Source organism: Glycine soja, chromosome 11, assembly GCF_004193775.1.
Source record: "Glycine soja cultivar W05 chromosome 11, ASM419377v2, whole genome shotgun sequence".
Lineage (NCBI taxonomy): Eukaryota > Viridiplantae > Streptophyta > Magnoliopsida > Fabales > Fabaceae > Glycine > Glycine soja.
Genome location: NC_041012.1, coordinates 407,548 through 430,448, shown reverse-complemented (window position 1 = coordinate 430,448; position 22,901 = coordinate 407,548). Strand labels below are relative to the sequence as shown.

The 22,901-nt window shown below is 35.6% G+C and overlaps 4 protein-coding genes across 5 annotated transcripts; 1 reads left to right on the top strand and 3 right to left on the bottom strand.

Moving 5' to 3' along the window:
* Window positions 1–730: 730 nt before the first annotated feature.
* On the top strand, window positions 731–1,430 carry LOC114376111 (ferredoxin C 1, chloroplastic-like). The gene has a single exon (XM_028334033.1). The coding sequence runs from the start codon at window positions 787–789 to the stop codon at window positions 1,228–1,230; it is 444 nt and encodes a 147-aa protein (XP_028189834.1). The 5' UTR covers window positions 731–786; the 3' UTR covers window positions 1,231–1,430.
* Window positions 1,431–1,483: 53 nt separating this feature from the next.
* Window positions 1,484–2,978, bottom strand: LOC114376108. The gene has a single exon (XM_028334029.1). The coding sequence runs from the start codon at window positions 2,747–2,749 to the stop codon at window positions 1,760–1,762; it is 990 nt and encodes a 329-aa protein (XP_028189830.1). The 5' UTR covers window positions 2,750–2,978; the 3' UTR covers window positions 1,484–1,759.
* A 936-nt stretch (window positions 2,979–3,914) lies between these two features.
* Window positions 3,915–11,850, bottom strand: LOC114376480. 2 transcript variants are annotated; one of them, XM_028334621.1, is made up of 8 exons: window positions 9,235–11,850; window positions 8,619–8,748; window positions 8,399–8,487; window positions 7,831–8,069; window positions 6,722–6,808; window positions 5,794–5,893; window positions 5,444–5,651; window positions 3,915–5,360 (listed from the first exon to the last, which is right to left on the bottom strand). In XM_028334621.1, the coding sequence occupies exons 1-8, from the start codon at window positions 11,479–11,481 to the stop codon at window positions 4,513–4,515; spliced, it is 3,948 nt and encodes a 1,315-aa protein (XP_028190422.1). In that variant the 5' UTR covers window positions 11,482–11,850; the 3' UTR covers window positions 3,915–4,512. The 2 variants fall into 2 exon arrangements, with proteins under 2 accessions (XP_028190422.1, XP_028190423.1); XM_028334622.1 differs by having other exon boundaries at window positions 5,459–5,651.
* Window positions 11,851–12,694: 844 nt separating this feature from the next.
* On the bottom strand, window positions 12,695–20,797 carry LOC114377453 (increased DNA methylation 1-like). Its single transcript, XM_028335966.1, has 8 exons — window positions 18,193–20,797; window positions 17,840–17,969; window positions 17,623–17,711; window positions 17,027–17,265; window positions 15,815–15,901; window positions 14,902–15,001; window positions 14,569–14,761; window positions 12,695–14,338 (listed from the first exon to the last, which is right to left on the bottom strand). The coding sequence occupies exons 1-8, from the start codon at window positions 20,434–20,436 to the stop codon at window positions 13,629–13,631; spliced, it is 3,792 nt and encodes a 1,263-aa protein (XP_028191767.1). The 5' UTR covers window positions 20,437–20,797; the 3' UTR covers window positions 12,695–13,628.
* Between the last annotated feature and the right edge of the window lie 2,104 nt (window positions 20,798–22,901).

The following is a 22,901-nucleotide window of genomic DNA, read 5'->3' as shown; positions in this document are numbered from 1 at the left end:
TGAAAATAATAAAACGATGCAGCATTATTTTATATTTTAATTTTTTTTTCTCGTTAATAATATAACTTTTTAATTGAATGAATTTTTTATTATATTTTAAAAAAACATTACGATATGCGAAATAATTACTACAAATATACATAATAAAATTTGTTCAAACTTTTATATAATTTTTGGACAATTCACAAAACATTCCAAACAAATAAAAAAATGATAAGTAATATTAAAAGGTCTATTTATATTGTAAAAAAAAGGTCTATTTATACAGCTTACCAATTTCTTTTGTAAGAATTGCCGATAGTTGGTGAATTGATTGGATTCGACATTAATATTATCCATAACAACGTGATAATTGGATTTATTTACAAACGAATTGAAAATTTCTAAACCGAAAAAAAAAAATTGAACCTTGCTAGTCCTGCGTTTATCACAAGCAATTTTTTTTATGATTTTTGCGACACAGTTATGTAGCATAATAAGAAGAAAAAAACTTGTCGGAGACGGATAGGTATTTAATTCGAATTCTAAGTAAATTTTAAAATTGAAAAACATTGCATAATTTTGTAAAAAAAATGTATTTGATTAATTAAATGAATTGTTATCCATATTAACGTAAGAGTTAATTTTTAATTGATAACATTTACATTTAAAATATTTATATAATAATTTTTATTTATGAAAAACTAACATGTTACATATGTTGGGGGATTTACCCCTTGAAAAAAAAAGGCCACAAGTCTTATCCCTTGATCCACCACATCTATCTGGCTTTGTGGAAGGCTGAAGATGGCAAGCCTTCAGTTAACAAGAACACCCTTGAGTCTTTTCAGACAAGAAAGGCAGCAGCACCCCAGAAAGAAGAACTCCACTGCTTTTGAGCTGAAGGCTCCTCGGCCACGTCTCACACTCAGTGTGAGGTCCTATAAAGTGGTGATTGAGCACGATGGAGAGTCCACTGAGGTGGAAGTTGAACCTGACGAGACCATTCTGTCAAAGGCATTGGACTCTGGCTTGTCTGTGCCTCATGATTGCAAGCTTGGAGTCTGCATGACATGCCCTGCTCGTCTCATTAGTGGATCTGTTGATCAGAGTGATGGAATGCTCAGTGATGATGTGGTGGAGCGTGGCTATGCACTCTTGTGTGCAGCCTACCCTCAATCCGATTGTCATATTAAGATTATCCCCGAGGAGGAGCTTTTGTCATTGCAGTTAGCCACAGCCAATGACTGACTACTAGTCTGTTTTTGAGTTTTGAATCTAGTCTAGTTAATTCCTTGCTGCTGCTGGCTTTGGTTAACAGCGTTGAGTCTTTGCTTGTTTCTATTATTTTTTGCTGATGTCGCTCTGGTTTTATATATACTTCTGTTATATTATGTAGCATTTTATCGATGCATGAAATACAACATTTGACTCAAATTACTGCTGATAAATGGTTATCTAGCATAATGAACTAAATTGTGGATACATAGTTATCATTTTGCAATTTTATTTAAAAATTCTAAACTTTATTCACATATTACAAGTGTGCAATCCAAAATGGAAGTAGAATTTCGCAGTTTCCAAATGATTCAAATCCTACCTAGGCTAGCCTTACCAAGGTTTTTTTAAAAAACGGTGCATGACCACGATTCCAGCTGCAACGTCAAGGTTTAGTCACTGTGACGGCAACTGAATTCCCCTTCCATTTTTGTAAAATGTAAGCTTATATGGATCTCATATATGTAACCATGGAATGGCAACTGAATGAGCACACCTCAGGTCAAATGCGGTTGAATGACTTCTTGGGCCTCTGCTTAATCTTTACCTTTACGTTGATGCCATTATCAATGATAGACTGAAGAACAATCTGAAGCTTCCCCTCCACCCTTTCTCCTTTCCTTGGAGTGTAAACAATGTCATGAATATCATCAGCCAATGCTCTCTGAGCAAGAATTGCTCCCACAGCAGCACAAGTGGTTTTGTTCTTGGTAGAAGCCAGGTCAAACTTGAAGTCCTTGGAAATAGAATGTGCCACAGCAACAACCTTGCTAGTTACCCTATGAACAACGCAGGCACGGACAGAGGCTTTTGATATGAAAATGTCCAAGCAGAACGGTTCGTGATAAGGACCTGTAAGCTGGTTAAACGTGGGAGTCCTCTGCCTCTTGTTCACAGTAGACCCATCATTGATGTCATCCACCCGGGGCACAACACTTTTACTTCTTGTCAATTCATCAACTTTGGGAAGCTTGTGATCTTTGGAAACCACATTTGGAGTTGTTTTAGCTTTGTTTACCTCCTCTTTTCTCTTAGAAGATTTCTTCCTGTGAAAATCTAAATTATACTCTTCAAACTCCTTGGAACTGCGCTCAAGCTTGTAGAATAGATTGCCACGAACTCTCATATTATCTATGTCCTCAAAATCAAGCTCACCCTCAACATGGTCATCAAGGGCCTCACCAGTCACTTGCGGGCCAAAAGAAGTAGTAGCTCTTGATGCTGGTTCTCGCCAGGCTTGTGCAACCCCAGATGAGACCGCCCAAGCATCATGATCCACAAGCTCGATATCAAAACCAGTCGAGGGGTGGTTGAAGTCGGAGAAAAATGGGGAAAGATGGGGGCTGGTAGAGTATTCAGAAGGTAAACTCGCTGCAGCCTCAACATCTTTGTTGGGAATGGTGGTGAGGGACTTGAAGCAGAGATTGAATGTCCTGGAGAGAAAGTTTCTTTTGTATAAGGATGCACCCTTCCTAGCGAGCACGGACACCATGATCAGAAGCAGGAAAACAAGTTGATGCTCACAGAAGCAAAAAGCCAAACAGTTAGAGTGCACTCAGTCATGCAGGAGCTAACTTAACTTGAGTGATCGTGAAGCCCGCTGTAATTGGAGACCCGACCCTTGGAATGTATACCAAAAATATTTGAAAATACAAAAAACGTTCGCAGTAACTGGGTTGAGGTTTTGCCTTTGCCGTGTGGGACGCCTTTTTCCTTTTGTAGTCTTCTCTGGCGCCGTACAAACATATATTCCAATATTTATAATATAAAAGGCTTAATTATTGTCCCTGAAATTATTTGTATTTACTGACAAAGTGTTAATTTATTATATTAAAGACTAAAAAAATAATTTATCAAAATTTATAAAATATTTTTAAATTTTATGAATTAAAAAAACATCTCTTTTAAATTCAGGAATTAAAACAGTAATTAAACTTAATATAAACATATATAAATATATAAAATCTACTTCCAGTGGGTACAAAACATTCTTATTAGTCAACTTTTTTTTGAGAAATTCTGATTAATGAATTAATCCAGCATTATTATTATTATTTGATTTACGTTATGTCCAATTTAGGTGAGCTTTTCGCTTTTGAAAACATTTCAGTTGTAGAATTTTGTTGGTAAGAGTTTACCAAGGTATGAAGTTACCCGAAAGAAATTTTTGAAAACGTTAAAATACATATATAGATATTAACTTGGACAATAAGTTTAATTCATTTAATCTTATGGATTAAATTTTTTCTTATAAGTAATTATTGAAAAATTATAAAAAAATTAACTACTAACCTAGTTTTAAAAGAACTTTATTTTGTAGTAGATAGACTCCAAAATCTAAATATAAAGTGAAACGGACTCTTAATTTTTTGCATTTTAAAAAATCACCTCAAACGGGATAACTAAATTTCACCAATTTCATCAATTTTTTACTACTTTTCTAAAACTTTGGCATTATAATCATTTTCTTTCATACGGAAGATGTGGACTTAATTAAAGAAAGTAAAAAATAAAAGCCTCACCAGAAATACAATTTGTCATTTGCTGCACGGTGCATACCAAGGGACCCAATATAGGGCCGCCCAGAAAAACCACATTATGACAAAATTCTATGAAGAACTTTGGCAGAAATGGACCACAAGCCGAATACAAGGAGCTCAGATTGGAATGAAAGAAACATAATTTCTTGCTTCCCTCAATTACTCATTAAATTAAATATAGTCATGCCAGATTAAACACATGGTACAAATCTATGTAAAAAAGAAAGAAGAAAACAGAAACATCTATGTAAAAAAATTGCTCAAAGTACCATCGCTTATGTCATAGGATGATTGATGAATTACAGCGGACATTGAGTGGCACAAGGGATTGAGCAGAAACCCGCATCCACTCTACCAGATTCAGATATATACAATAGGAACAGCACAATCAGTATTAGCTTCTGTTGAAGGGCCGTTGTATATTAATCCCCAGTAACTTCACCTATTCGGCTACATGATCATATGGCAACAGGTCTGGTGCAGATGCAGTTGAATCTTTTTGGCAAAAGAAACATCACATAAAATAAAATTCACTTCAATGCAAGGGACAAAACAATATTTCCCTCAAAATCAATAGAACTTATTCATAATACCCAGATCAATAGAACATCACAGAAGATTCAAATGCCTTGAAAATTGACTTGCTTACAAGGCAATGAAGCTCTGAAAAAAAAACTTGAGAGTATCACGAGCAGTACAGGACTCAGTCATTCTGTTAGACCAGAACATTCTCGGAACTATCACCAGAAGCATTTATGCCACTTTCATCAAAATACATTTCATTTGAAGTAACTCCTGGGTTCAAATGTAAATCCTTTTCATTCTCACATCCAATTTCACCATTGGAAACAGATCCCACTTGCAACAAACTTTCATCAGCATGATTGAGAGCAGAACTGGATTCATCTACATTTCGATTATTCCCCTTTGTAATATTCTCTTCAGATATATTCCCTGAAGGAACAACTTCAACAGCGTCATTCATAAAAACCTCTTTAGTAGGAAGAGTATTGTCTGCCATTTCAGAATCCAACACTGGATTAATGTCAAGCTCCAATGAATCAAAATTCATAGCAGTGGACGAGTGACACTTCTTGTCAAGGTTTTCTTCTGCTGGACATGGATCACAACAAGTATTTTCCTGAACCAAAGTTTGAACTTTCAGAATATCTACTGGGTGACAACTAACAGAAGTGTCAACCGGAGAAATGGATTGACATTTGGTAGAAGAATCTAATCTATCAACAGGAGGAGCAGCCGCTACTTTATTCTTCATTTCTAGTTCACTAAGACTAGTTCTAGAAGGAGAAATACATTTATCTGAAACTGGATCAGACATCATTTCCTCAGAATGAGATTTGGAACAGATAATCCCATCAACCAAAACTTGGTTATTTAGTTCTTGAGAAGCATCGCTGCATTCATTATTTGTCTCATTAGCAGGACTTGAACTAACATCATCACTACCATGAGGATCTTGTGGAGTTGAAGAACCCACATCTGACCTACTTTCCATTTTGGTCTTGATAAAATCATCGTCTTCATTTTCCATTTTCTCAGAACCTGTAAGGAAAAAAATAAGTAAAACTTGTGTACAGGCAAAAGTAACTTGCTAAAATTTAAATAAACAAAAACAACATAAACACCTGTGGTTTTATTACCCTCATGGTTTCCTTGTTCCACTAACAGCTTCTGTAACATATCTATACCAGGGAAGACCATCATATTCAGTGACTTCATTTCTTGCCTGAGTGATTTGTCCAGATGTGTGAAGCCAAAAACTGTCGTCCATGTATTTGTGACTTCAGCAATGGCAGGAATAACTAGTTTTTCAACCTTCAGAGAGCAAAGGGTCTTCCGATGGAGGAGGAAAAAATAAGTTTAAGAACAAGTCAATGTCATTAAAAGATGCATGCAGAAAGGCCCCAATCAAAATTTTAAATAGATCTTATTCTTAGGTGCAAGGAAATCACAAAACAATAGCTTCAATGTTTACCGATTCAATGGCGGAAAAAAGCCGGCGGCACATCCCCTGGCGCCTATATATATGGCGAGTTCCAATGAATGGCATCTCTGCTATCTGAGTTCCATGGAACCTAAGACAGGAAAGTAAATACTTACATTATACTCCCTTTATTCTCACTAACAAAATAAACACATGGAAGCTCAGATATACATTATGAGAATGAGAGAGAGAGAGAGCAAGAAAACAGTCATATGACCTTTTACCATCCTTTTAAGCTAAAACATAAAACTAAATATTATTTTCTAGAAAGTTGGGAACCAGAGCAAATGGCTACCCAATGTCACTCAAGCTTCGTCGTTACAAGCAATATAACATCTTTTATAAAGGCCGAAGGGTTAGGGCACTGCCAAACTTAACTTGGCAATTTCTAACTCATTTTCACAGACTAGTGTATGGAAAGGAGAAGTTCTCTCCAAAGTAGTCACACTAGAGTATGACAGATGTCAGATGTTAGCAAATTCAACAGACTAGTCATATGAAAGGAGAAGCTCTCTCTAAAGCAATTGAAGAATGGCTGATGGTCATGTATGTGCGTGCATGTGTATATTTTGGGTTCCCCCAAAAGTATCCTCCTTCGGAAGTAATTCTGTTTGAGGTGTTGGACATAGATATTTACATAATTAAGAATTTCATTGCCTTCACATGATCAAAACAAACTCTCTCAATAACTACAAAGTTTTCTTTCTTTTTTTTTTCCTTATCAAGTGACAACTATTCTTTTCAATTATTTCCTTAGTTCCCGTCATATCTCAAGGTAGATCTGGAAAGTGGGTGGACTTTCAATCCAATTGCAACTGAAAACCTTTCATTCTCCCAACTTCTATTGTTTCTGCAGTTTTCCCTAAAGAAAAGGTCAGAAATACAGAAAATTAGTCAGCAAGGAAAAGGGGCTTAGAACCTGATAGATGCTGCAGCAATGATTTCATCCCCTCTCTCCAAAATAGCAGTGTAAAAGCCACTATAGCTCAACCGACTAAAGTTTGATCTGAAAATAAATAGAAAGCAAAAAAATAGAGACAAGAGAAAGAACTGTCAATGCTAGAAATTATGCATCTCAGAAAAAAACAGTATGCCGGAAGAGTATACTTTGATTTGTTAATTTAATGTACTTTGAGCACAATGCTGAAGTACATGGTGCATCATTCTATCAGCAATTTCAAATTTTGAAGTAACCCAAACATACCACAGTCAGTAAAACAATGCTTATAAACTAATGGCTTAATTGCATTCCCTCCCTTTAGTTTCGACTGAGTTATTTTAGTCCCCTATGATTTTTAAAATTTAGCAAATTTGATCCCTCCTTTGTCGATTTTCTAATACCAAAAACCCACAATTTCTCACTTTTTTTACTCAATTTTACACATTGATTAGAAAGTGGGGTGGCACCTCAAACTACCATTTTTAAAATTTAGCTTCTTTATTTTTCAGTTTTCTGCTTAAAATTCACCAACTAAAACATCAAATTCCCCCTCTTCAAACCCTAATTTCACATCTTGTAAAACCTTTCAAATTTATCTAGTTTCCAATAATTTTTTTACTTCTAAACTTGATTATTTCCTATTTCAACTATAACATAAACCCCAAAATATTTGAATTAAAATTAATAATTCGATGGCTTTATGTAGAAGAAAATCAACAAGGGTATCAAATTTGCTTAATTTTAAACATAAAAGGACTTAATTAGCTTAAAAAAACTTGGGAGACCAAAATCAGAGGTAGTCCAAATTAGAGGGACCGAAAGTGCAAATGTGCAATTAAACCTAAACTAATCATTTCCATTTCTACCAACTTAAATTATCAAGAAGTCAACATCATGTAGTAATTCAGATATCATTAAAAGTTAAAACAACAAAACGGAACACATTTATCAATTTACAGCTTTATAAATGCTGAAAACTATAACATACAGAATCAGACATGGCTTTCATCCACATAATTAAACGAGAGATCTCATGAATCATTAATAGGGTATTATGGTTCATTTATAAAGTTTTAACTAGCTCTTACCCACTATTATATAAAACGTTACGGATTAAATTGATCCCACTCCTCCGATCAATAACAGGTAAAAAGCATTCATCCATCACAGTCAGTGTAATAGCCAACTTGGAATTGCATTCTACCCTCTGGCTAATACCCCTGCAAGCTGCCTCTGAGTCGTCATCTGTCCTATGAATGAGAGACCATGAAAAACCCGATTCCAGCTCATGCTTGGTACCAAGGTATTTCTTCAAGTGTTCAGAAAGCTGTAAAAGTACAAATAATAATAATAATAAAAATCATAATTAAGAATCCAGTATTACCACAGCAGCACTACAAAAGTTAACTTCTATTTTTATTATTTCTTTGGAAATTTTTCATTTTAACAAAACATTAAAATTCACAAGTTCCTAAAATAAAGAATTCTAAGAGTCTTGAAAGAAACACAAATTTTATACACTAGTGCACACCCATAAGTGGTACTCTGATGAATGCTGAATTGTAAGGTAGAAAATGGTTAAAGAAATACATATACATTTGTTAAGTTACACTTCAAAAAGTTGGAAAGCAGAAATAATTGTAAGAGGTAAGGTACCTCTTTGCACTCTTTCCCACAAAAAGAAAGGCTTGATGAATTGATGTTATTAGGAAGGGTATCCATCTCCTTAGTGCAAGAGTCATGATCTATGCAAATAGAAAGTATTTATTAAATGAAACCCAAGTGATATATAAAAAGAGAGAGAGAAGGGAAGTAATGGCCAAAAAATATAAACATATTGAAGAAACATCAAACGTAAAAGAGAGAAAGTGAATACATTTTTTCTCACATAAGTTGCAAATGTGTAGGACACACACAGATGCATCATCTTTTTCAGAAGTTCCACTGGCTATGCCACAAAATTTACAGGTGCAATTCATACAACGCCATTCACCCGGAGGAAGCATCTGCAACAACATAAATGAGTTCCTATTGAAGAAAACCATCCTCCTATAATAATTAATAAATCAATTGTGTGGCTAAAATAAAGAACAGTATGCAATTGCAACAAGTCATTAACACTTCTGCCAAAGTGTCAATAATAAATTATTCTAGTTTTGTGTACGGGAACACTGAGTCTACTTCTATTAGAAAACCTATTCAACTTGACTAATGCTTACTATAAAGACATTGACAAAATCATAATAACAAGAAAGTATCTTCAGTCCCCTTGACTTCAAAACAACAAAGCTCCAAACTATGAGATATAACCGCTCCCTTCCACCACCCCAAACAAAAACTAGACAAACCAAACAGCATCTGAAAGGGAAACACAAATTTAATATGCTACAGTTCACTGAGAGACAATGCAAAACATTACAGAGAACAAGGTCCATATGTTGAGAAGCGAGAACCATAACACAACATATGGAAAATAAAATATGCACCCATACCTGTATATCCAAACAGCTCTGATGAAATGTTGATGGACAGCCATCACAACAGATTAAATCCCCTCCATCTCCACATATACCACAAGTATCATCATTAGGATCACCGCCATCAATATCCACTGAATGGAAACCAATTTTTTCAGCATGCTCTTGTCTATTCCATGCATCTATCTGGCACTGTAGAAGAGAAACTCCAGATTCCAAATATATATTTTGATACGGCTGCGGCAATTTGCTTCCGGCATGAAGCTCAAACTTTGAAACTGTGAGGATCTTACTACAGCAGCCACAGTGAATGCCGTCTCTTGTGATCCACCCCTCCAGCATGACTTTCTTCCGTCTGCGGTACTGAACCTTTTGGCTTAACTCTACTGTTCCAGAGTCAATTAACCAGGCAAGAACTGTCCGCTTGCCCGTATATGGAACAAAGCCATCAGATTCTGAATTTGATCCTTTGTTAGAACTGCGAACTAACAAGGTACATCTTCCATGTTTTTTACTCTTCCGTCCGTGTATCTGAGGATCACATCCAAATAATGATTTTTCTATTCCATCACCTGAGTGATTGGTAGCATTCTGGATTTTAGAGGGAGCACTGATAATGGTATTTTCAAACATTTTATTTTTCATTGACTTACTACCCTGCTTTATAAAGGAGCTTAATTTCTCCTCATTGTTATCACCATCCGTACTATTCATATCACGCTTGTGGCTGGCAGATCTTATTTGAGGCTCTTTTTCATTATCGCTTTCACTATCATATTTTTTCTTCTTTTTCAATTCTTTCTCCATTTTCTTCCTAGTTTTCCTAGTTAGCTGATTGAGCACTTCATCTGCAATAGGAGCAAAAGAAGAACTATCCCCTTTGGGCTTGGCCTCATTAGCATCTTCATTCAATTGCTTTTGAAGTGCTTCATAGGCCTTGATGATAGACCAATACGCTGTACCTGCTGGATTAATGTAAACTGCATCCAAATAGTCCCTGTTCCTTCGGGGTCGATAGTCTATGGTCCAACCAGAATCCAGCAGCATCTCCCTTATTCGTTCACGCAGTTTCTGTTTTTCTGTACCACTACCACGCTTGATTTTTCCTTCTTTTGTTCTTGTGGTTGGGAGTTTTTCATGCACAGGAGTCTGCTCATCCTCAGATATTATTTTTTTTGCTGGCTTCCGTGCTTCAGTATTTCTTATTCCCAGATTCAATGATGTGTCACTGTTATCTGAATCCCCCTCATCACCCTTACTGTCCTTGCTTGACAATGATTTTCTTGATGCTATCCTTTTCTTCTCTGGCCTCTTGAGTAATCCTGTTTTCTCAACAGGTTTCATTTCCAAGTATGACAAAGGACGAATTGGAACATTTACATTCCTTTTGGCAGCCTCTTCGGTCTTCAACCTCTTAGCAGTCTCTTCAGTCATCAGCCTCTTAGCAGTCTCTTCAGTCTTCAACCTTTGCCTTCTTTCCACTGGTTTGTGATGATCATAATACTGTTCTGATGGCCCACCCACCTTCTTCTTATTAACCATTACCTTCAAAACACCATTTCTCCCCTGAACCCTAATGGACTCATCTGAATTAAACTTCTCCCTCTGCAAGCGTAGAGGTACCCGGAGTCCATCCCTGTTTATCTTGTACCTACTGTGATCAACATTATCCCCTGGATACAAGCCACCAGGCCTATCACCATAAGAGTTATTTCTCTTATCAAGGATTCGTCCACTTGAACCTGTTTTGAATTCCCTATCAATGCCAATTCTAGCAGCATGCACTGAACCCATAAACCTTCCTCCTCCATGACCATCCAAATGCCTCCTCCTCATGTTCTCCACATCCATGCCATTGTAATCATCGAAATCGTACACAACCAACTTACTACGCTTTCTTTCCCACTGCTCCAACCCTTTCTCCGCAGCAATACCCTCACCATTACCCCTAATTCGTTGTACTCTATACCTCTTTCGACTAATTTCACTCCCACCCCGCTCAGAGGCAGCAGCGAAACCATTGAAAACTCGAATAGTCTCGGGACCAAGCCTTCTACCAGGAGGCACTGGTGACTCGTCGCTTGATCCAGAATCACTCAATGGCACGTTGATGTTTGGCCTATTCTTGGATTCATAGAGCTTCCGAGAGGTGGAAGCAGTAGCACCCAACACATCCCCCTTCTTTCGCACAATTAAACAACCCGAGGAGTTTCTGCTCTTCACCACAACCCCAGAACCACCCGATCTCACCCCCGATTCCATCTACCAAAGCCCCTATCCCAAAATTAACATCACCCGCAACCAAAACTAAACCCTAATTCCCAGATCTGAAGTCAAATCGATCCTAATTCCACAAAGTTCCACCCTCCCCCTCGGACCAAAGCAAAATTTCAACGGAATCTTACCTCGCCGGAAAATTCACGGATTCCGTACCTCGCAGTAAATTGTTGCATGCGAGTGCGACGCAAGTCTCCGCTGAAAAACCCAAAGTGATCCGAGAGCGATGCGACTAAGAAAGAAATTAAAACGAAAATCGGTAAAAGAAAGAGACAAAGAGCGAAAGAGGGAGAGATTTTTGGGCTGTGATTTGCAGATACATAGCCTAAGCCAATGTCGATTATAAATATATTTGAAAAAAAAAAAAGTAAAAAAACGCAAACAGAAAACAGTGTCAGCTTTTACCCCTTTATGTTTTGCTTATTTTATTTTCCCTCCAAATTTTCTCTTTTGTTGAATCCCACGCTTCCGATGCTGCCACCTTACATATCAAGGACGTGGCAAAATCACAACGGCTTCGGCGACTGTTTATACAGTTTTTTCCTACGCCTGTGTGCTACTAGTATTCTGACACAATTTATAGGATGGTTATCGTAAATTAAGGATATTTGAAAGAGTTTTACTGTGATACTTTCATTTTATATTATCGTTCAATAATATATCATTATGATTTCAAGATAATTATTATAAAAATTAATAAATATATTATATATATAATAGTTTATCATAAAATTATTTTACTCAATCGTTTTATATTTTCTTTATTTATAAATTGATCTAGTTCATTAAAGAACGAAAACATCGTACAAATGAATAAATTAAATGTTGAAAAAATTTAAAAGAATGAAAATTTTATTTGACTGGATCAAAATTTGATTTTAAAAAATTGATTCAATTCGTTAATCAATTTATGGCATCAGTCTTGTTTACTTTTTTATCTCTATATAAATTGAAATGATTATGTTTTTAGGTACTATTCTTTAACGAGGGTGATTTTTAATGTTTTTATATACTATTTTAGGTACTGTTTTTAAGTATCGAATAAAAAATGAAAGATATTTCGCATGATTTAAAAATTGAATTAGAATAACCGGTTTTTATATTTTCATACGGGTCACCTGAGTTCAACCGGTGATTCGAATCAGATTTTTAAATCATGCTAGAAATATATGAAAAATGTGGACTTAATTACAGAAAGTAAAAAACACAAAATAAAAGCCTCACCAGAAGTCATGAAATACAATTGTCATTTGCTGAACAGTGTACACCAAGAGACCCAGCATAGGGCCACCCAAAAAATCCCACATTATGACCCAATTCTATGAACTGCCAGAAATGGACCACACCTCCACAACCGAACACAAGGACCTCGGGTTGGAAGGGAAGAATCATAATTTCTTGCTTCCCTCGATTACTCATTAAATATAGTCTCGCCATATTAAACACATTACACATGCTACCAATCTAGTCTTAAAAAAAAGGAAAAAATATATGTAAAAAAAAAATTGCTAAAAGTACAATTGATTATGTCATGTGGCGATTGATGAATTACTGCGGACATGGAGTGGAACAAAGGGATTGAGCAGAAACCTGCATCCACTCTACCAGATTCAGATATACAGTAGGAACAGCACAATCAGTATTTGCTTCTGTTGAAGGGCCGTTGTATATTACTCCCGAGTAACTTCACCTATCCGGCTACATGATCATACGGCAACATGCCTAGTGCCAGATGCGGTTGAATCTTTTTGGCAGAAGAAACATTCACATAAAATGAAGTTGGCTACTTTTAACCTTAAAAATCCACTCAAATGACAAGGGACCAAACAATATTTCCCTCAACATCAATAAAACTTATTCATAATACCCAGATCAAAGCACATCGCAGAAGCTTCAAATGCCTTGAAAATTGACTTGCTTACAAGGCAATGAAGCTCTGGAAAAAAAAAACTTAAGGAGAGTATCACGGGCAGTACAGAACTTAGTCATTCTGTTAGACCAGAACAGTCTCGGAACAATCACCGGAAGCATTTATGCCACTTTCATCAAAAATACATTTTATTTGAAGCAACTCCTGGGTTCAAACGTAAATCCTTCTCATTTTCACATCCAATTTCACCATTGGAATCAGATCATACTTGAAACAAACTCTCATCAGCATGATTGAGAGCAGAACTGGATTCATCTACATTTCGATTATTTCTCTTTGTAATATTATCTTCAGATATATTCCCTGAAGGAACAACTTCAAGAGTGTCATTCATACAAACCTCTTTAGTAGGCAGAGTATTGTCTGCCATTTGAGAATTCAACACTGGATTGATGTCAAGCTCTGACGAATCACAATTCATAGCAGTGGATGAGTGACACTTCTTGTCAAGGTTTTCTTCTTCTGAACATGGATCAGAATAAGTAGTTTCCTGAACCAAAGCTTGAACTTTCAAAATATCTACTGGGTGACTACTAACAGAAGTGTCAATTGGAGAAATGGATTGACATTTGGTAGAAGAATCTAATCTATCAACAGGAGGAGCAGCCGCTACTTTATTCTTCATTTCTAGTTCACTGTTACTAGTTCTAGAAGGAGAATCACATTTATCTGAAATTGGATCAGACATCATTTCCTCAGAATGAGATTTGGAACAGATAATCCCATCAACCAAAACTTGGTTATTTAGTTCCTGAGAAGCATCGCTGCATTCATCATTCGTCTCATTAGCAGGATTTGAACTAACATCATCACTACCATGAGAATCTTGTGGAGTTGAAGAACCCATATCTGACTTATTTCCCATTTTGGTCTTGATAAAATCGTTGTCTCCATTTTCCATTTTCTCAGAACCTGTAAGGAATAAAAAGAAGTAAAACTTATGTACTAGCAAAAGTAACTTGCTGAACCCAATGGGTGTGACTAAGCCTTGGACCAAGGATTAGTCTCAAAGTCAACCCAAAGGATCGAAGCTTGTGGGTCCAACCAGAGATCCAAAGGCCCTAATTACAGTGGTTACCAAAAAAAACCTTACTGAAATTTAAACAAACAAAAAACAACATAAACACATGGGGTTTTATTACCTTCATGGTTTCCTTGTTCCACCAACAGCTTCTGTAACATATCTATACCGGGGAAGACCATCATATTCAGTGACTTCATTTCTTGCCTGAGTGATTCATCTAGATATGTGAAGCCAAAAACTGTTGTCCATGTATGTGTGAGTTCAGCAACTGCAGGAATAACTAGTTTTTCAACCTTCAAAGAGCAAAGGGCCTTCCGATCAAGGAGGAACAAACAAGATTAGATCATATCAATGTCAATAAAAGAAGCATGCAGAAAGGCCCTCAAAATTTTAAATAGATCTTATTCTTAGGTGCAAGGAAATCACAAAGAACCATAGCTTCAAGGTTTACCAATTCAATGGCAGAAAAAAGTCGGCGGCACATCCCCTGGCGCCTATATATATGGCGTGTTCCAATGAATGGCATTTCTGCTATCTTAGTTCCATGGAACCTAAGACAGGAAAGTAAATACTTAGATGTATACTCCCATTTATTCACACTAACAAGAGAAATACATAGCATTGTAGATAAAGATTACGAGTGAGAGCGCGAAGAAAACAGCTATGGCCTTTTACCATCCTTTTAGGCTAAATCAGTAAAACTGAATGTAACTTTCAAGAACGTTAGGAACCAGAGCAAGTGGCTGCTCAATGTAACTCATGCCTTCCTTGTTACAAAGTAATATGGCATTTTTGTATAAGGCCAAAGGATTAGGACACTGCCAAATTTATGAATTCTATCTCCTCACCGTTGTCAACTTGGTAATTTCTAACTAATTTTAACAGACTAACAACAATATTTTTTTTGTCAAGTGTCAACTATTCTTTTTAATTATTTTCCTTAGTTCCCCTCACTTCTCTAAGGTAGATCTGGAAAGTGGGCGGACTTTCAATCCAAATCCCCCCCCCCCCCCCCAGGACCCTTTATGTATATATGAAAAAAGAAAAATTAAAATAAAAAAGAAATACTAATAAAGGAAAATGTATAAGTAAAATAGATTATTTAGTCGTCATTTGCTTAATTTATTTTCTAGTAGTGGATCATAGATCTAGTTTTACACGAAAAATAAATAATAAATATTTTTTAAACTTATTATTTATTAGAAGTTAGAAATTTAAATAATTGTGTAAAAAAAAATCTGTCCGCCCCCCCCCCCCCCCCTTGATACACTCCTGAATCCGCCCATGCTTCTACTGTTTCTGCAGTTTTCCCTAAAGAAAAGGTAAAAAATCCAGAAAATCAAAAAGGCAAAGTGGCTTAGTACCTGATAGATGCTGCAGCAATGATTTCATCCCCTCTCTCCAAAATAGCAGTGTAAAAGCCACTATAGCTCAACCGACTAAAGTTTGATCTGAAAATGAAAAGAAAACGAAAAGAAAAAGAAAGAGAACAGAAAGAAAATTGTCAAGGCTAGAAATTATGCATCTCACAGAAAACAACATGCAGAAAGAGTAAACTTAGATTTTTTAAATTAATTTACTTCGAGCACAATGCCAAAGTAATACACCATTCTATTAGCAAGTTCAAATTTTGAAGTAACCCAAATTAACTAGAATCAGTAAAACGATGCTTTTAAACTAACAACATCAAATTTCACCCCAAAAAAAATCAAAATGCCCCTATTCAAACCCTAATTCCACATCTTAAAAACTTTCAAATCTAATGAAGTTTCCACTAAAAAAAATTCTTCTAAACTTAATTATTTCATATTTCAACTCTATCATAAACCACAAAATATTTGTGGTCTTGGCTCTCAAATTTGGATAAGGATTTTAAGCTCCCTTTTAATCTTTGGTCATCTCACATTAGAGAAGGTTTTTTGGGCTAGGCTTCAGTGGCTCCCAGTAGGAGCTGCTGCAGATCTTTAGTTTTATTTTGTAGCCTTTCAATGGTTCCTCTTCAAACTGGTGTAGTTTTTACTGGAACCATGAGCATGGATCTATCTCTGTATTTTTTCAGTACCTCTGGTACTTTTATAAATATATTATTTTTGCTGATCAAAAAAAAAAAAAAAAAAACCACAAAATATTTGGATTAAAAATAATATTTTGATGGTTATGTGTAGAAGAAAATCAACAAGGGGGTCAAATTTGCATAATTTTAAAAATAAAAAAGCCTTAATTAGCTTTAAAAACTTGGAAGACCAAAATTAGACGTAGTCCAAATTAGAGGAGCCTAAGTGCAATTTGGAGCAGAAGTGCAAAATGTGTAATTAAGCCTAAACTAATCATTTCCTTTTCTACCAACTTCAATTATCAAGCAGTCAACATCATGTACTAAGTTGGATACTGATAGCAATAAAAGTTAAAACAACAAAAAGGAACACATTTATCAATTTAAGTTTTATAAATACTGAAAACTGTAACATACATAATCAGACAATCGCATTCATCCAACATAAGTAAATGAAAGGTCTCATCACTCATGAACAAAATATAGGGTATTATGGCTCATTCATAAAGTTTTAACTACTTACCCACTATTATATAAAATGTTGCGGATTAAATTGATCCCACTCCTCCGATCAATAACAGGTAAAAAGCATTCATCCATTACAGTCAGTGCAATAGCCAACTTGGAATTGCATTCTACCCTCTGGGTAAGTCCCCTGCAAGCTGCCTCTGAGTCTTCATCTGATCTATGAATGAGACACCATGAAAACCCCGCTTCTAGTTCATGCTTGGTACCAAGGTATTTCTTCAAGTATTCAGAAAGCTGCAAAAGTACAAACAATATAATAATAATAATTCAGAAGCTAAGCTTAGCACAGCAGCACTACAAAAGTTCACTTCTATTTTTATTCTTCTTTGGAAAATTTTCATTTAACAAACCATTAAAATACAAAAATTCCTCAAAAGAAATCAGAGTCTTGAAAGAAACACAAGTTCCTCAAAAAAAAAAAATTCTAAATGTCTTGAAAGAAACACAAATTCTACAGACTAGTGCACAGCCATAAGTGGTACTCATGCACGCTGAATTTTAAGGTAGAAAATGGTTAAATAAATAAATTCATATACATTTGTCAAGCTATACTTCAAAACGTTGAAAAGCAGAATTAACTGTAAGAGGTACCTCTTTGCACTCTTTCCCACAGAAAGAAAGGCTTGATGAATTGATATTATTAGGAAGGGTATCCATCTCCTTAGTGCAAGAGTCATGATCTATGCAAACAGAAAATATTTATTAAATGAAGTCAAAGTAATAATAAAAAGAAAAAGGAAGGGAAGTAATGGCCAAAGCAATATAAACATATTGAAGAAACATCATATGTAAAAGAGAGAGTCAATACATTTTTTCTCGCATAAGATGCAAGTGCGTAGGACATTCACAGATGCATCATCTTTATCAGAAGTTTCACTGGCTATGCCACAAAATTTACAGGTGCAATTTGGACAATGCCATTCACCAGGAGGAAGCATCTGCAACAACAAAAATCGATTCCTAATCAAGAAAACAATCCTCCTATAGTAATTAATAAACCAGTTATAAGCCAGTTATGTTGCTAAAATAAGGTACACACATACAGTATGCAATTGCAATGAGAGACAGTGCAAAATAATACAGAGTACAAAATATGTACTAACAATATGTTGAAAGGTAAGAACCAAAACACGCCATGTGGAGAATAAAATATGCACATACCTGGATATCCAAGCAGCTCTGATGAAATGTTGATGGACAGCCATCACAACAGATTAAATCCCCTCCATCTCCACATATACCACAAGTATCATCATTAGGATCATTTCCATCAATATCCACTGAATGGAAACCAATTTTTTCAGCATGCTCTTGTCTATTCCATGCATCTATCTGGCACTGTAGAAGAGAAACTCCAGATTCCAAATATATATTTTGATATGGCTGAGGCAATTTGCTACCGGCATGAAGCTCAAACTTTGAAACTGTGAGGATCTTACTACAGCAGCCACAGTGAATGCCGTCTCTTGTGATCCACCCCTCCAGCATGACTTTCTTCCGTCTGCGGTACTGAACCTTTTGGCTTAACTCTACTGTTCCAGAGTCAATTAACCAGGCAAGAACTGTCCGCTTGCCCATATATGGAACAAAGCCATCAGATTCTGAATTTGATCCTTTGTTAGAACTGCGAACTAACAAGGTACATCTTCCATGTTTTTTACTCTTCCGTCCGTGTATATGAGGATCACATCCAAATAATGGTTTTTCTATTCCATCACTTGATTGATGGGTAGCATTCTGGATTTTAGAGCGAGCACTGATAGAGGTATTTTCAAACATTTTGTTTTTCATTGACCTATTTCCCTGTTTTATAAAGGAGCTTAATTTCTCCTCGTTGCTATCACTATCCATGCTATTCATATCACGCTTGTGGCTGGCAGATCTTCTTATTTGAGGCTCTTTCTCATTATCACTTTCACTATCATGCCTTTTCTTCTTCTTTTTCAATTCTTTCTCCATTTTCTTCCTAGTTTTCCTTGTTAGCTGACTGAGAACCTCATCAGCAATAGGAGCAAAAGAAGAACTATCCCCTTTGGGCTTGACCTCATCAGCATCATCATTTGATTGCTTTTGAAGAGCATCATAGGCCTTGATGATAGACCAATAGGCTGTACCTGCTGGATTAATGTAAACTGCATCCAGGTAGTCTCTGTTCCTTCGAGGTCGATAGTCTATCGTCCAACCTGAATTCAGCAGCATCTCTCTTATTTGTTCCCGCAGTTTCTGTTTTTCTGTACCACTACCACGCTTGATTTTTCCTTCTTTCGTTCTTGTGGTTGGGGTTTTTTCGCGCACAGGAGTCTGCTCATCCTCAGAGATTATTTTTTTCACAGACTTACGAGCTTCAGTATTTCTTATTCTTGGATTCAATGATGTGTCACTGTTATCTGAATCCCCCTCATCACCCTTACTGTCCTTGCTTGACAACGATTTTCTTGATGCTGTCCTTTTCTTCTCTGGCCTCTTAAGTAATGCTGGTTTATCAACAGGTTTCTTTTCATTTTTTTTAAGAATTGGAATATTCCTCTTGGCAGTCCCCTCAGTCTTCAACCTCTTGGCAGTCTCTTCGGTCTTCAACCTCTTGGCAGTTTCTTCGGTCTTCAACCTTTGCCTGCTTTCCAAGGGTTTGTGATGATCATAATACTGTTCTGATGTACCACCCACCTTCTTCTTATTAACCATTACCTTCAAAACACCATTCTTCCCCTGAACCCTAATGGACTCGTCTGAATTAAACTTCTCCCTCTGCGAGGGTGGAGGTACCTGAGCTCCATCATTGTTCATCTTGAACCTACTGTTACACACATAATCTTCCGGATAGAAGCAACTAGGCCTGTCAGCATAGGAGTTCTTTCTCTTATCAAGAACACGTCCACTTGACCCTGTTCTGAAATCCCTATCAATGCCACTTGTAGCAGCATGCACTGATCCCATAAACCTTCCTCCCCCAGGACCATCCAAATGCCTCCTCCTCATGTTCTCCACATCCATGCCATCGTATTCATCGAAATCGTATACATCCAACTTACTACGCTTCCTTTCCCACTGCTCCAAACCTTTCTCCGCACCAATGCCCTCCCCACTACCGCTAATTCGTCCCACTCTATCCCTCTTCCGACTAATTTCACTCCCAACCCGCTCAGAGGCAACCAAACCATTGCAAACTCGAATAGTCTCGGGACCAAGCCTTCTACCAGGAGGCATCAGCAACTCGTCGCTTGAACCAGAATCACTCGAGGACACAGGCACGTTGATGTTTGGCCTTTTCTTGGATTCATAGAGCTTCCGAGAGGTGGAAGCAGTAGCACCCAACCCATCCCCTTTCTTTCGCACAATTAAACAACCCGAGGAGTTTCTGCTCTTCACCACAACCCCAGAACCACCCGATCCCACCCCCGATTCCATCTACCAAAGCCCCTATCACAAAATTAACGTCACCTGCAACCAATACTAAACCCTAATTCCAAGATCTGAAGCCAAATCGATCCTAATTCCACCCTCCCCCTCGGACCAAAGCAAAATTTCAACGGAATCTTACCTCGCAGGAAAATTCACGGATTCCGTACCTCGCAGTAAATTGAGTCATGCGAGTTCGACCCAAGTCCCCGCCGATAGACCCAAAGTGATCGGAGGTCGACCCGAGTCGTAGAGAAATTAAAACGAAAATTGATAAGCGAAAGAGAGGGAAAGAGGGAGAGAGGTACAGAGATGTTTGTTTGGGCTGAGATTTTGCAGATGCAGCGCCTAAGCCAATATCGATGATAAATACTTCCCCTCCCTTGTTTACTTTATGTAATAACATTAAATTTATTAAGCATTCGTATTTTTTTTAAAATTAGAGTTTAATTATCATCAACTATTAATACAGAAAAAAATATTAAACAATTAAAATGATTATTAATATAATTTTTTAAAATATTTATTATAAAAGTAAACAATTTATTATATAGTTAATAGTTATTTTTCTTCCGTTCTTGCAAGAAAATAATCAATTTGTCTTATTAATTTATAATAATTATTATTAAAAAATTATGAATATTTCGAGTAAAATTTAATTAATGCTTTCTGTTAAAAAATTAATAATGCAAGAAATAATTAAAAAACTCTTATAAATAAACAAACAAAATATATATAAAAAAGAAAAAAAAACATGTTGTCAAATGTAAACGGAAAACATTGTCCGCGTTCTCTCCCTTTATGTCTTGTTTTTTCTCATTTTATTTTCCCTCCAAATTTCCCTTTTGTTGAGGTTGTCACCCTTATGTGAATATGTGATGCTGCCACCTCACGTATCGTGGACGACCAAATCAAAATCAGTTTCCGTTAGTGTTTATACATAGTGTGAGTTTATGACAAATTAATTCATGAAAAAAAGAAAATTTTAATTTTAGTTTCAAGATGAGTAAAAAAAAAGTACATATAACATATTGATTTTATTGTTAAATTTATGATATTATTTTGTTATTAAATTATAATATTTAAAAATTAATTTAGCACTAAGTTACAAAACTTATGAACCAAATTGTCATTAAATGTTGTATATTAATGGTCAACTAATAATGAAAGAGCAAGATAAAAATATGGAGCAAAATGCACGATAAAAAATTGAGGACAAAATTTGGGAAAATTTAAAAAATGGTCAAATGATCAATTTGATCATTTATTTATTTTTATTTAATTTAATCATTTATCTTTTTGAAAGTTTATTTTAGTTTTTTATGTTTTGAAAAGAGATCAAAATGATTATTTTGTTAAAGTAAACTTAACTTTGTTGATGTAAAGTTATTTACACTAAAAATTACTACAAAATATGAGGGTTTTTTTTTTCTTCCTTCTCTTTTATCTTGAACTCAACAACATACAACAAAAATTACAGCACCATCATAATCTAAAGCTTATTGCTCAAGCCGCAAAAAGTGGTGCTTTGAAACACCCCACACTGAAGTGGGTTTCAAGGATGCAAAGAATGTTGTCATTTTGGAAGACGCCCAAAAAAAGGAAATATTGGCAAGGAAGATGCAAGTCAAGTTGTTGGTGAGATTACTGAAATTGTCCGGGTGAAAAATGAATATAGATATGTGGAAGAGAGGTTAGAGAATTTAAGTTATGGGTTGAACAATGAGATTTTTGAACATGTTGAAGAGATGCTTCAAAGTCGTACCAGAGTTGGCTTTAAGGGTTTTCAATTGGCTAAAGCTCAAGGATGGGTACAGTCACACAATGCAGACTTACAATACCGTGTTGCACATTGCCGGAAAAGCTAAAGAATTTGGGTTGGTGAAGAAGTTGGTGGAAGAAATGAGTATGGAGTCCAAAATGATGTTAACTCATGGACCATTTTTATAACGCATTACGGGCCATTGAGCAATAGACTTTGGGTGTATATTGTTGAGTTGGAAATGAAGAAAAAAAAATTATATTTTGCGGTCATTTTTAATTATTAATATTTTTATTTCATGAACCACATTAAATTTGTATTAATAGAAGCATCGTTTTAATTATTTTTAAAACATAAAGAAACAAATAAACTTTCTAAAAAATAAAAAAATCAAATTGAAAGGAAAAAAAAGATCAAATAAATCATTTTGTCCTTAAACCAATAAAAACAAAAATGTATAATCAAGCCTAATCAATGTTCTTATATTATAATATAAATTAGGGTAAATAGTTAAATTTGTTACCAAAAAAATGTGATGTGATCATAAATTATCCATAAAAAGTGAAAAATATAAATTCAATCTTTGAATATAAAAAAGTGTAACAAATTAATTTTGGAATTATATTTGTGAGATCATTTTATCATAAATTATAATGTTTAATGATCAATTTAATAATAAGTTATATTTTTTTAACAATTTAACATTAAATTA